Below are 13,890 nucleotides of genomic sequence, written 5' to 3'. Positions count from 1 at the left end.
GCAATCCCTAATGTCCTCCACTCAAAATTAGCTTGTGTTTCTTTCGTGTGTATGTACATGGAGTCTCTCTCCACAAAGCCTAAGCTCCTAGAGGGCAGGCACTGCTTCATCTTTGTCTCTATTTTCAGGGCCTAGCAGGCTGCCTAGCACACAGTACGCACACAACAAACATTTCTGATTGATGTGTCTTTGCATCCTCACGACCACACACAGTGCCTAGCACAGAGTAGGTACTTAATAAATGTTCACAGATCTTCAACACATGGACCAGTGCCTGGGACACAGTAGGTACTTAATATTTAGTGATGCATGGATGGACTCACTGAAATGGTGTCTACTAAGCTACAAGCCATGCTGGATGGAGCCTCTTGTGTTCATTCTCTCCATCAGAAGCTCTACAATAATCATCTACAACACCAAAGGAAGGAATTCCACTAAACCAGGCATTCCCATCCTCGGGCACCTCCACCTCCAAGCCATACGAGGACCTTATAAATAGTGCGCAGAGACTATTGGGTAAATAACTACATCATCCTTTTTAAAATTAATCTCCTAATTTGATTTCTCATTTGCACATTGCATGGTAATCTCTAAAATTTATTTCCTTCCAAGTTAAATATTAGGTTGACTAGAAAACCAAGGAGTGTGGAGATCAATAAAGTATGAGAAACACTACACAAAAGATTTCCATATCGTCTCTGTATGTGACCCCAACAGGCCAGATCTGGCTTTTTGACCCTTTTAGTGTCATATGCCAGGAAAAGGGAGCTCAAATCCCACAAAGCTTCAATCCCTCTTCATCCAACTCACCTGAACCACGGAATCATCAGAGCTTGAAATAAGAGTCTTCCCATCACATGTGAACTGGACCCGTCGTACAGCTTTCTCGTGCCCCATTCGAGATCGAAACTCTCTCCCATTGGGAAGCTCTAAAATCTTCAAAGTAGAAAAGCACAGCAAGATTACTTGGAGGAAAGCGAGGCACTTCTGTGCATGAATAGAGCCCTCAGTGTATCAGACAGAAGGGAACTGATGGCCTTCTTAGGGAGCTTGTTGTTGAGCCTAAGACACAGCCTAAGAGGAAAGGTACCTACCCCCACAGGAAGCCGGCTACCTCAGACTGGAATGACCACAGATAGCGACTAGCACCAGCAGCCTTTGTGAGAAGCCTAATAACCAATTTACCAATCAGGTGGCACCCTCAACTTTGCCTCTAAAGAGAGAATAGTGTTTGAGATGGATGAAAGAAGAAAGGGAGAGGAATTCCTATATGTCTTCCTATCCCTTAACCTCTTTGAGCCTCAGTTTCCTCATCTGTAAAATGGGGTCACTGGGCTTGACATCCTTTTTAGGATCCCTTTCTGCTCTAAATCCATGACCTTATTACATAAGTCTCCTCACATCTCTGGGCCTCGGTTTCCTCATCTGTAAAAATGAGAGGGCTGTGCTTGATGAATTCAAAGATCTCTCCTAGCTCAGGATCTGGGATCCTCTGAATGGGCTGCCTCAGAGGGCAGAGAGGTGGCCTTTGCAGGGGATTTGGTAGAGGAGTCACCCATTTAGGTTCATGTTGGACAAGATGATAATGACAATGCTAATAAAGCTAGCACCTGCACTACAGACTTGGGCCTTCAAGAGCTGCCTAAAGCACTAAAATGACTGGTCTAGGGTAGTACCACCAGTGGGTCAGAAGCAGGCATGAAACACAGGACTGCCTGACCTGGAGCCAGCTCTTTATTCTTCCACTATATTTCTCTAGTACTAATTAAGTAACTGATACAATGCCTGAAAATTTAAGAATGTTTAGAGTCCTAAACATGCTTTCAGATGTTTTTTATGTTTTGATAGGCCATGCTGGATTTTTTTCCTCTTTAAACAATTTGCTGTTTAGTATTATTAAGTCGCTTATTTGTCACATGGGATGGTTGTCTAGGACAAGGAGGGGGAGGAATGCTACAGATAACTATGATGATGTGAAAAACCAAAGATATCAATAAAAATTTATTTTCTAAAAAAGAAATTTTTAAAAGAACTTTATAAACACTTCCTCATTTAATCCTAACAATTACTCTATAAAGAAGGTTTTACATAGTGAAGAATATCGTAGAATTTACAAAATATAGTGGGGGGAAAACCCACTGGATAAGAAGTCAGATGATCTGGGATGTATCCTGACTGTATTTATTCTGTGGGGCCTGGGAAAAGTCTTTTAATATCTATGGATTTCTGTTTCTTTATCTATAAATTGAGGCCTTGAAGTAGATCACCTCTAAGGTCCATTCTAGCTTGAAATCCTAATATTCCAATTTCATAGATAAGAATACTGAGGCTCCAAGATTAAAGACTTGCCCAAAGGAACTTCCATCCATTCAATTCAATTCACCCCATTTCCTATATGTCCAACACTCTTTCTTCTCCACAACCCTGATCCAATAATAATCCCCTGAGGTCCCTTCCAACTCTGAGAGCCCTAGAGACCAGCCAAGATGGTGGAATGGGCAGAGGCAAATTACCCAGACCCACCCACAACTACTTCAAAGGAGATCTAAGAGCACCAGACTGAGTAGGGATGGGCTGGTCTGAGGAAAAACCACAGCTGGTCATCTTTCACACCCAAGATTTATTCACCCCAGAGGCATGTGACCAGGGCAGGCATCTTACACCAGACCATGATCTCCAAACAAAGCCACAGGGCAGTCCCTCTGACCTTGTTGGGGGCCAGGAAGTAATGGTATATGGGCTAGTGCCTGCTTGCTTGATGTATAACCTTAAAAGGTAATGAATAGAGCTGTAGAAGATGATTGGCTGTGTGTATCTATAAGTTGTCCTGATACGGAAGTTCAGTCAGTCGCGATGTAGCTGAGCCTGAATAAACAACTCCTTTAAACCTTGGGTGCTCTGTCTGGTAATTCCTCCTAGGAGGCCGGTGACGACCGAAGACTTACCATGGGTAAGTAAGAGGACGGGATATCAATAGCCCACCACAGACCTAAAGAGGGAACTCTTGACCCAATTCTAAGAGCCAAAGGAGGTAGATAATAGGACAGAAGTAATAAGTGAGTCATCAGTTTCTTGAGTGAGTCAAAAAATGTGCTATGGAAAACACGATTTCTGTTCCTAGCTCAAATTATCATTTACCCAGAGGCCTAAGGAACAAAGAGAAATGTTGACATTCAAAATAACCAAGCCCGCCTAACTAGAAGTAGACCTTTCAAGCCGAAAGGATGTGGGCAGGAAGGGAGTTTATGTGACTTGGTGATTCCTACTGATGGATGGGTGAACCCTGAGATAGATACAGCAGTCCTCTAACATGATGCACTACCATGGTAACTCCTATTCTGTGGGAGACAAGGACTCCTCACAGGGAGCTCTCTGAACCATTTAAAGCACCCTGTCCAAACCCCATCCCCACTCCCCAAAAAGGGAAAAGCTACTCTGAACAAAAGGCTTTGGCACTCACCTTTAGAGGGAGAAAAACAGAAAAAAGTCATGTCCAAAATACACAAGCATAGTAAAAAATAACAAGACAACCTGGAAGAAGCAGCTCAAAGGACTGAAGCCATCACTACTGGCTTTCTCTACCTGAAGTATACAGGGGCAGAGAAGGAAGAGGACAGTCCAGGAGATGAAGAGGCAGATAGATCCCTGACAGGGATCCATCAAGACTCAGTTCAAACATCACCATGTGCAGAGGCAGGCTCTAGTCCATCCCTCCTGCCCCGGTTGGCGCCTCCCCCTCCACAGTGACTTTCCATCTGCTAGTGACTTTTCCATCTTCCATCACTTACACACACCTATTTGTGTACTGTAGTCTCCTACATTAGAGTGTCAGCTCTTTGAGGGTCCACTGTCTTTGCTTTTTCTTTGTATCCCTAGTGTTTAGCACAGTACCAGGCACTTAGTAATCACCTAATAAATAACTGACTGACTGACATCAAATAAGGCACCCTGAAGCACTTGACTAATACTAAGGACTTGGATAAGACAGTGAAAGTCACCTGACCTCTGTGAGCCTCAGTTTCCCTCCCAGTAAAATGAGGGAGCTGGCCTCAGCTCTACCTCTAGGATCTTCTGATCATATGAACAGCTTAATTATATCCCCACTGTACAGATGAGGAAACTAAGTCAAGTCTAAACCAAGGCTCAGAAAGGTTAAGGAACTTACCCAAGGTCACACATGGAGGATGTGAACCCAGGGCCCTTTCTACTACATCATCACACCTCTCTAATCAGTGCTATGTAACCAAATTTAACAAGCATTTTTTTTTTTGCTTTTTGGAGGGGGGAATGCAGGGCAATTGGGGTTAAGTGACTTGTCCAAGATCACATGGCTAGTAAGTGTTAAGTGTCTGAGACTGGATTTGAACTCGGGTCCTCCTGACTCCAGGGCCAGTAATCTATTCACTACATCACCTAGACGCCCCCTGCAAGCATTATTATTTACATCCCTACTGAGTGACAGACCCTGTGTCAAGCACTGGAAATACAAGGACAAAAAAAACAAAATGGGCTCTGCCCTCAGGATTTTCCATCTGACTGAGGCCAAAATGGAGAGCTACCAGCATGGCCTCACTTGGAGGTTGAATGGTCTCAGAGAAGACAAATGGTCACAAGTCTTGGGAGATCTCTGAGAAGATGAACTGGCAGAACTGGCAGAGACTGAGAGAAGAAGACAAGAGAAACAAACAAAACCGGAGAAGGTCAAAGGCAGAGATGTCAGTTTGAAAAATTCACATCCAAACAGACTGAAAAAGCTCTTTTAAAACCTTAACAAAGCAGCAACAGATGGCCAAATCATGTTTAGCATTCTCACTGCCAGGAGGAGACACACTTTTTCTGTGAAACTAAAGGATCCAAAATCCTAAAGGCCAAAGGGGTCAATACCTACCTTTACAGACCCATCTTCTTCTCCCAATGCCACATAGCGCAGGTCTGGACCCAGACAACAGCAGCTAATTCGAGATTTCTGGGCTTCTGTCAGATAATCGGTATGGCCTGTTTTTCCATTAATTAGCTAAAATACAAAATAAAACAGAGCAAGAGATTATATGGTAATTGCTGCTGTGTTCTCTAGCACCAAGCTTCAACTGGAAAAGAATGGGGGGGGGGGGGAGAACCCAGAATGTGGCCCACCAGGGCTCCCGCAGGAACAACAAAACCTCTGCATGTCTCAGCAGCTGCTTTTAGCATCTCGGGCGCTCATTTACCTCCCTGTTTATAGCAGTGCTGATGTGCCAATACATTTTCATAAAATGAAACAAGCTTCTAAAGGTTTCCCAAGCCACTGCTGTGTCTCCACCAGAGACACATCTGTCTGCTCTGGAGATCTGCGACTGGCTTCTCCAGCTCACAGAAGCCAGGTCTGCCATTGTTCACAAAGCTTATTTCAACACAGGATAGGATATGCTGAAATAGATTTTTCCGAAGCAAAACTACCATTGTTCAAGGAAGGTGAACCTGGTCTGAGACACCTATGCCTCAAAAGACAAAATCCAAATGTAGAATGGAATCTCTACCTCCCATATGACCCACAGAACATACCTAAATGCACCTTTTAGAGAGGCAGAGAGGTGTCCACAGGCACAAGCTAGAGGAGAGTAGCCACAAAATGACTGAGCCACAACAGAGGTTCCTAACTTCTGGGGTATCCTGGACCCTTTTCATAATTAGACTACTAGAGCCTAGATGGATCCCTGCATAGAAACATGTTTTTAAATGCAGAAAATAGAATCCACTGGATTACAAAGTCAACCAATTCTACTGAAATAAAGATGTAATTTTTTTTTTCCCCACACAAGTTAAAGGGTGTTCTGAATCTATCTATGGATCATTCTGAGTCAGGCATAGGATTATCTCAATTTGTAGCAGACACAAAGGTAAGAGTTCAGATTAGATATAACCTTGGAAAACCTATTCTTCCCTAGTTCTGCTATGGCACCGCCTTTTCCTAGGATCCTTAAACAAAATCTTATTGTCTTCTGGTTACCTCATTTTATCACCTTCACTCACAATATATGCTGATGACAAACATTTAATTACATTGCACCTTGATGTGCAAATGCTTCCTTAACGTATCTCACTTAACACATCACTGTACTAGTGATACAAAGAGGGCAAATTTCACAGTTCCTCACCTCAAGGAGCTTGTGATCTAATGGGGAAAATGTGACAGGCATACAATTAATATATAAGAGAGAGTGTGGTAAGTGCAAAAGAACAGCCCAAACAATAGGAAGGATCATGGACTGAGGTTGAAAGGACCTCAGTTCATCTAATCAAATCCCTTCATTTTATAGATGAGGAGACTGAGGCCCAGGAAATATGGTGACTTTCCCAAGTACTACCAGCAGGTAGAAAGTATCAGAAGTGGGCCCTCTGACTACAAAGTCTGCAGGCGCTCTCTCCATGGACCATGCTGCACCCCAGAAAGCTTTCATGGAGAAGGTGGGACCTGAACTGAGACTTGAAGGATGAGAAGGATTTCTCACTGACTTCTTGAACAAAGAGAAGCATCCCTCTCCTAGACTAAGAAGAAGATGTGAGGTTAAGAAAGCATTTCTAAAAGAAACAGTGACTTATCCGAATGGGCTGACACTGCAAGATCCCCATTCCTTTCCCTTTATTTCAATAACTCTAAGTCTTACAACATAAGACATGGAACAACCTTTGTTTCAGGTTCAAAGCTTACAGGGAAATCATTTTAACATACTTAAAGCCTGCATCGTATTGTATAGGATTGGAACTTCATACATTCTCTATTTAGATAGAAGTCACAGCTACTGAAAACATAACCTTTCTTTTCTTCAAAGAAAGTTTCAAGGAGTTTTTTAAGAAACAAAAAATACTTTGTTCATTTATGTACTAGTATTGAAACTCTCCCCCCAACCACTTAAAAAGGGATTGTGAGACTGATCTTTCTTATGAAAAGCAGTGTGACATAAGGAACAGAAAGCCAGTCAGTCCTGTCTAACACTCACAAATCACAAGAATATACATCTAGAGCTCCAAACATCCTGAGGTCATCTGGTCCAACCCTCTCATCTTAGAGCTGAAAAATCTGAGGCCAAGAGAGGCGGCTTCCCCAAGGCCACAGACACAGTAACCAGCAGAGCTAAAAGCTGAACAGGTCTGCTAAATATGTACACTCTCTTGGTCCACTTATCAAGAATCCATGAACTTTGTTTTTAAGATATATTTTGATAATGAATTTCAATATAATTAATACCCTGTGCATTTTTTAAGACATTTAAAAATGTGATTCTATAAAAGACCATGGGTTTCCCTAGACTACCAAAAGGGTCTGGGGCACAAGAAGGGCTCAGGATCCCTGCCACGCAGACTAATCCTCCTGATGCGTGTGCTGCTATGGTCAATCTCTCCACTGCCCGAAACCTTCAATGCTTCTCCCTGCTTTAAAGTCACAAAACAACACAGACCCTAAGAATCTTCTTGGCTACCTTACTATACTGAGTCATGCTGAACCTACAGTCCAGTAACACAGAGCACCCCCCCCCCCAAATTTGGGTCCAAATTCTGCAGCCTGGCACTAAAAGTCCTCCACAGTCACAAACCAGCTGAATCCTGCCTCACTATCTCCTTCACATTTGGCTCTTCCATATACTCGATGCTCCAGGCAAAGAGGGCCAGGCCTGCACTCTCCCACCTCCACCTGTGAAAATCCTATCTATCCTTCAAGACCCAGATCAAATGCCACCATCTCCATCCTTGAAACTCCCAAAAAGACCTTCTGTCTGCACCTCACCTGCATACTGTGGACTGCAGTTCTGGGAGTCCACCTTAAGCCCCTGTTAAAAAGACTGTAAGTCACTTGTGCTGTGCTTTGTCCTTTGATCTGGAAGAGGACCATGACATCAGGTAGGTGATGCCTGACATGCATGACATTCAAGTAAACTGGATCTGAGTGAGGGCGGGCTGTGCAAAGTCACCAACCCTGCTTTCTCCTCCAGAATCATTTGGGTCCAGTGGCCGGATAATGATCAGGACAATTGGAGATGGCCCAGGATGCTATGGGGAATCTTGGCCTTTTTAAGCTAAGGTCTTTTCAAGTTCTCACTCTGAGTGAGACAACTCGGCTTCTCCTCTCCTCTCCTCTCCTCCTCTGTCCTCTCCTCTCCTACGGTATCATGCCCTTACCTGAGGGTGTTCTGCCCGAAAGGAAGGTTAATTTTAATGACCAAAACCTACGTAGTTAACTTGGGGTTTACTGGCTCAAGTTCTTTCTCAAAGATCATGCCTTAAACCAAATTCACTCTGGATCTCACTGACTGGACAATAGGTCCCTGCCCAAGCACCATTTAATGGTATTTTGGAGTTCTCCTGGCTTAGAATGAATGTAAATAGTAACGGTTTCTTTTTTGGTCAGGAACCCTGAAAGCCTTCCCCTCCAGTTTGATGGGGTTTTTTTTCTTTTATTAAAGGGGTCATCCCTTGAAGTCACCTAGGAGTAAAGAGAATGTTTTATTTATCTATTTCCTTCAGCACCTAGGACAGTGCTTTTGTATAAGTTATAGACACAGTGAATGACAACTCTCTTAAGACTAGAAGCTGCAGCTCTTATGGGGAACAGCCCTGATAAAGAGAGTGATGCCAATGAAGTAAAAAACATCCCCCCACCCCTCCAAAAAAATAAAGGTCTGTTACAGTGAACAAAGGCTAAAGAATAATAGATTTAGATTGGAAAGGGACCAAGGCAGAGGCCCGGAGAGGTGAAGAGACCTGCTGGGGTTCACAGCTAAGCGGACAAGCCAGAATTTAGACAGTGTCCAGCCCAGTACATGTGCACTCCATCACTCGAGGTCGCCAGATCTTCTGTGCAACAAAGGACACGCAGAGTCCTGTCAATGGCCCAGAAAAATAAATGATGGGTAAGTCAGAACGGTCAGAAAGGAGGGAAACCTTGGTTAGCAGGAAACCTTGGTCAGCTTATTTAAAACCAAGAAATGGGAGTGTCAAGGCTTCAGGAAGATCATAGGAGCCAGCTTGCCTCTTAATCTCTCAATCTTGTGACAATCAAGTAAGTACCTTCATCAACATTCCTAGAGCAGTAATTTAAGTCAATCCCACAAAATTCTGCTAAGATGACAACACCATGCCAAGCATTGTTCTGTGTGCTGGGGATTCAAGGACAAAAATCCCTGCCCCAATCTTTCCTGGACTCTTCACATGGCAGAAAAGTCAAAGCACCACTGCTGCCTTGACCACTGTCTTCCTCTTAGAATGTGAAAGAGCTGCCCTGAAGAACCTGAGCCCACGAGCCCACAGCAGAGCAATGCTTCCCTATAAACAGACCTGAGACCAGCTCAACCCTCATCCAAGGAAGCAACCCCAAGAAATGTGACCTCTGTTAGGTCTGCCTGCTGTAGGTGCTGCCTCCCCTGCCTTCTCACAGCCACAGCTACTGAGGACCCCAAAAACAAAGTAGTTGCCATCAAAGTCCTTCACACTGTCAAATGGCTCCACATCAGAAACAGATATGATCTTTTTCATGCAAATGACCGTAAAGAGGCAAGACTATCAACTTTGTGGCTGCACCCTGATGACCCCAGGACCTGGGGTTGTTTCTCCCAGGTTAGAAAGTGAGCTCTGGAGAGCAGGGGATGTTTCTTCTCTTGTATTTGTACCCTCAGTAGGTACACTGGTAGGAGGCACAGAGGAAGCACTACTTCCTTAATCCCCATTTAGTAATGTCTGCTCTCAACTACCTCCATTCAGCCAAACAACAAAAGGGCGGGGGGCCACTGGTCTCAGCATCCCTCGCTTCCTAAAAGGCTGAATTCAAGTTCTCCTCCTGCCTAATTACATAATACTTATTTTTTATCTATTTTCTATATCCTTATATGTGTTCATGTGGTGTCACTCATTAAAACATAAGCTCCTTGAGAATGTGGGAATATTGGGACACTGATGTATTCTTGGTAGAGTTATGAACTGATCCAACCATTTTGGAGAGCAATTTGGAACAATGCCCAAAGGTCAACCAAACTGTGCCTACCCTTTGACCCAGCAACACCACTACTAGGTCTATATGCCAAAGAGATCATAAAAAAAGGAATATTGAAATTCACAATCAATTGAACTAGGGTATACTTATAATCATTGATTTATGAATCAGAAGCAACTTTACAGGTCAGTTTGTCCAACCTCCTCATTTTACAGATGAAGAAACTGAGGCTCTTGGAAGAAGCAGGTATCCGCATCAATAGAGGAAGTTCCCACACCACTCAAACCCTTGATCCTTGGCCTGGGGTCCACAAATTCATTCATTCCTCCAACACTGACTGAGTCCCTTTGGGGTGGGGCACTGTGATACTGTCAATAGACACAGGTGCAGGGGTGAGATTGTATTGTCTGATTTGCCATGTTGGTGGCAGAGAACACAGTCAGATCTGTCCCTGTATCCTGTAAGCTCTCTCTTGAGATTTTCTATCCCTAAATTGAGGTCAGCAGCATACAAACTGCATAATGAGAGTGTTATCTGAGCTTCATTCTCTCAAGAAATTAACTGGATTCAGTGAAATGGGCATTTATCAAGCATCTACAATATTCCAGGCACTGCAGCTACAAAGACAAAAATGAAAGCCAGTCCTGGCCCTCAAAAAGCTTACATTCTACTAGGGGATACAACATACAAACTGCTAACTAAATATAATACAATCTAAGAAGGAAGAGCACAAAAAGGGGAAACCAGAAAAAGCTTCCTGAAGGAACAGGTACCTGACCTGAGCCTTGAAGGAAAACACATACTCTAAGAAATGCAGGTGAGAAAGGAGTATATTCCAGGCCCAGGGATCAGCCCGGGAAGTGGCAGGCTGGCAGGAGAAAGGCCAATTTGAGGGATCAGCAAGCAGACCATATTGGCTGGATGGGCTGGAATGAAGAGGGCATGAAGGGAAGTGATGAGTCCAAAGAGATTTCATATAAAATACATCTGGAAAGGTAGGTTCAGAGGGTTAGAGCTGGAAGGGAACTTAAGTTCAGTTTTCTCATTTTATACATGAAGTAACAAAGACAAGATGGTAAAATGGCTTGTCCAGGGGGGCAACTGGGGGGTACTGCTATGCAGAGAGGATGAGGTCGAGAGTTAGGAAGACCTGAGTTCAAATCTAGCCTCAGACACTTACTAGCTGTGTGACCCTGGGCAAGTCACTTCTGCCTCAGTTTCCTCAACTATAAAATGGGGATGAAAATAATAACACCCATCTCCCAGGGTTGTTGTGAGGACCAAATGAGATATTACAGTGCCTAGCACAGGGCAGGCACTTAGTAAATGGCTGTTTCCTTCCCAAGGTCACACAGTTTGGCCCTGCAAATGGCAGAACCAGTGCTCAGATTCTGACTGACTGACTAGACTTTTTCCACTAACCTCACTGGAACCAGAATGTGAAGGGTTTAAATAGAAAACAAAGGAGGGGGTGGGGTTTTTTCTTTTTTATCTTAGAGGTAATAGGAAGCCATTGTCAATTCTTGAACAGGGAAATGAGACTCAGATCTTCAGTACAGGAGCATTTTTTGGCAGTTACATGAAAAATCAATTAGAAAAGGAAGGATGTATGAGCACACATACCACTAAGAGAGGCTACACCAGGTCAGACTAGGATTTTCAGAGGGGGAGGAATGGGTTTGCATGCCCTGGATCCCCCCCCCCTCCCTTTAGCCTTCAATGTGGTGTAATATATGGATCCCTTCTCAAGGAAGGAAAGCAACTATGTTGAAATTCAGTTGCCAAGACTTCCCCCCAAGTTTGGGGCAGCTAGTTGGCATAGTGAATAGAGCACTGGCCTTGGAGTCAGTAGGACCTGAGTTCAAATCTGGCCTCAGACACTTGACACACTTACTAGTTGTGTGACCTTGGGTAAGTCATTTAACCCCACTTGACTTGCCTTCTTCCTTCCAAAGGAAAAAAAAAACAAAACAAAGTGCTGACCCCAGATTAAGAACCACTATTCTGGATTAAATCGCAGGCACTTTTGGAAAAGACACTGACAATATGACCAACTCTTTCACATTTGCCTTCATGGCCTGAAAGACTCAATGCAGCTTCCTAGATGTCCAACAGAATGCCTCACCGTGGTATGGACCGGACCCTGGGTTCTCACACACTATGCCAGAAGAGAAATTGCTAGGTCTTACTCCAAGCTGAAAAGGTGTCAAGGACAAGCCTAATGATGGATTGGACAGCTGCTGTCTATAAAGTAGCTAGCAAAATTTGGAAAGGCTCAGTACCAAAAGGCTGATGACCAGATGCTGGAATTTTTAGCCTATACAAATCTTACAAAGGTCTACATCAAGGGTTCCTGACCTGGAGTCTAAAGAACGTAAGGGATCCAATAGATTTCAAGGGGTCCGTGAATTTGGATTTTTAAAAATTACTTATTTATTTCAACATAATTGGCTTCCTATACATTTTAACTTGTGCATTTAAAAGCATGACTGAGGATGGTATACTGGCTTCCCTGGGCACTACCAAATGGGTCCAAAACACAAGAAAAGTTCCCAGGAAAAGTTCCCACACTGATGAAGCCATGGACCCTTGTAGCACTGAGGTACTATTCATTCATACAACCAATATGTATTTATTGAGTATATACTATGTGCAAGGTAGAACCCCAAAACAGAATTCACAAACAGAAGAAACATATCTATAAATTGTATGGAATGAAACAGAAAACTTATTTTCTGATTCATATTTTTAAAAAACACTCACTTGTAGGCGTCGTATGTTGTCAATTGCAAGAACCATCACTTCATCCTCCCGGAATACAACATCTACTTCCTGCTTTAACATGACAGCAGAATTTTTACACACTTTTCTTGTCTCCCAAAGCTAATTAAAATAAATATATGAATTTAATTAATAAATAGATAAAGGAATGAATGATTAGATATTTAAGTAAGCAAATAAATAAATAAATGAGGGAGGAAGGAAAGGGAAGGAAGAGGAGAGAGTGAAGGGGGAAGGGGAGAGGAGAGGGGAAGAGAAAAAAGTGAGAAGAAGAAAGGGAAGGAAGGAAGGGAGGAAGGAAGGAAGGGAGGGAGGGAGGGAGGAAGGAAGGGAGGGAGGGAAGGAGGTATTGTAAGGTAACCCAAATCACATGCCACCTGATTTGGAGCCTACCATTAAGCCCCTTTATATTTGTCTTTGTCTTCATCCTAAACCCTGTAACTGCTTATAACAGCTTAAAGGCGTAGTCCTGGGTAAGAGTGAATCACCCTAGGCTTAAGTCCCCTGCTCCCTTATCTTTCCCCTAAGTTAGTACTTCCCTAAATCAGTAAGCCCTGAAGCAGCATTTTGTATAAGAATTATGGTGCAAGCCTGTATAGAGATCATGGGGCAAGTCTATCCCATGCAAGAGACCACCCTGTTCTGGGATGCTGACCAAGCAGAGTCCCCCACACCCTTCACCCAGAACATGACCCTGACCTGTTCCATGACCCCAGCCTGTTCAGGGAATTCCACTGCCCCTGTACCCTTTACCCTGTTCTAGGAAGGACCCTGGCTGTACCCTTGTACCCTTGTGCCATGTTTCCCAAATTAGCCCTGAGCTATAGATCCAACCAATGGTATGAAATTAAATGTTCTCTAAAAGTTTGCTTACACTAGCTCCCCTCCCCAATTGTTGGTTTTTGCCTTTATAAGCACTGCCTGTACCCCAATTCAAGGCTGCCTGATTTGAGTGTATACTTCAGGCAGTCGTGCACTTGATCAATAAATGCACATCTAAATTTATCTAAAACCCAGAACTCAGATCGCTCTTATTCTCTTCACAACAGAGGGAGGAAGGGAGGAAGGAAGGGAGGGAGAGAGGGAGGGAGGGAGGGAGGGAGGAAGGAAGGAAGGAAGGAAGGAAGGAAGGAAGGAAGGAAGGAAGG

At 43.6% G+C, this 13,890-nt stretch overlaps 1 protein-coding gene across 1 annotated transcript in view; it reads right to left on the bottom strand.

Annotated features, from left to right (window-relative positions):
• The window catches only part of APAF1 (apoptotic peptidase activating factor 1), a 104,175-nt gene that overhangs the window by 24,628 nt on the left and 65,657 nt on the right, over window positions 1-13,890 (bottom strand). Inside the window, exons 19-21 of the mRNA XM_069095070.1 lie at window positions 12,725-12,844; window positions 4,889-5,014; window positions 811-936 (exon numbers count right to left, since the gene is read on the bottom strand). Of these exons, the coding sequence (XP_068951171.1) occupies window positions 811-936; window positions 4,889-5,014; window positions 12,725-12,844 (372 nt within the window). The remainder of the gene's footprint in view (window positions 1-810; window positions 937-4,888; window positions 5,015-12,724; window positions 12,845-13,890) is intronic.

This window comes from Petaurus breviceps, unplaced genomic scaffold, assembly GCF_028583685.1.
Source record: "Petaurus breviceps papuanus isolate PSGF00001 unplaced genomic scaffold, PetGlider_PUasm1.0 225, whole genome shotgun sequence".
Lineage (NCBI taxonomy): Eukaryota > Metazoa > Chordata > Mammalia > Diprotodontia > Petauridae > Petaurus > Petaurus breviceps.
This window is presented reverse-complemented; position numbering and strand designations above follow the sequence as displayed.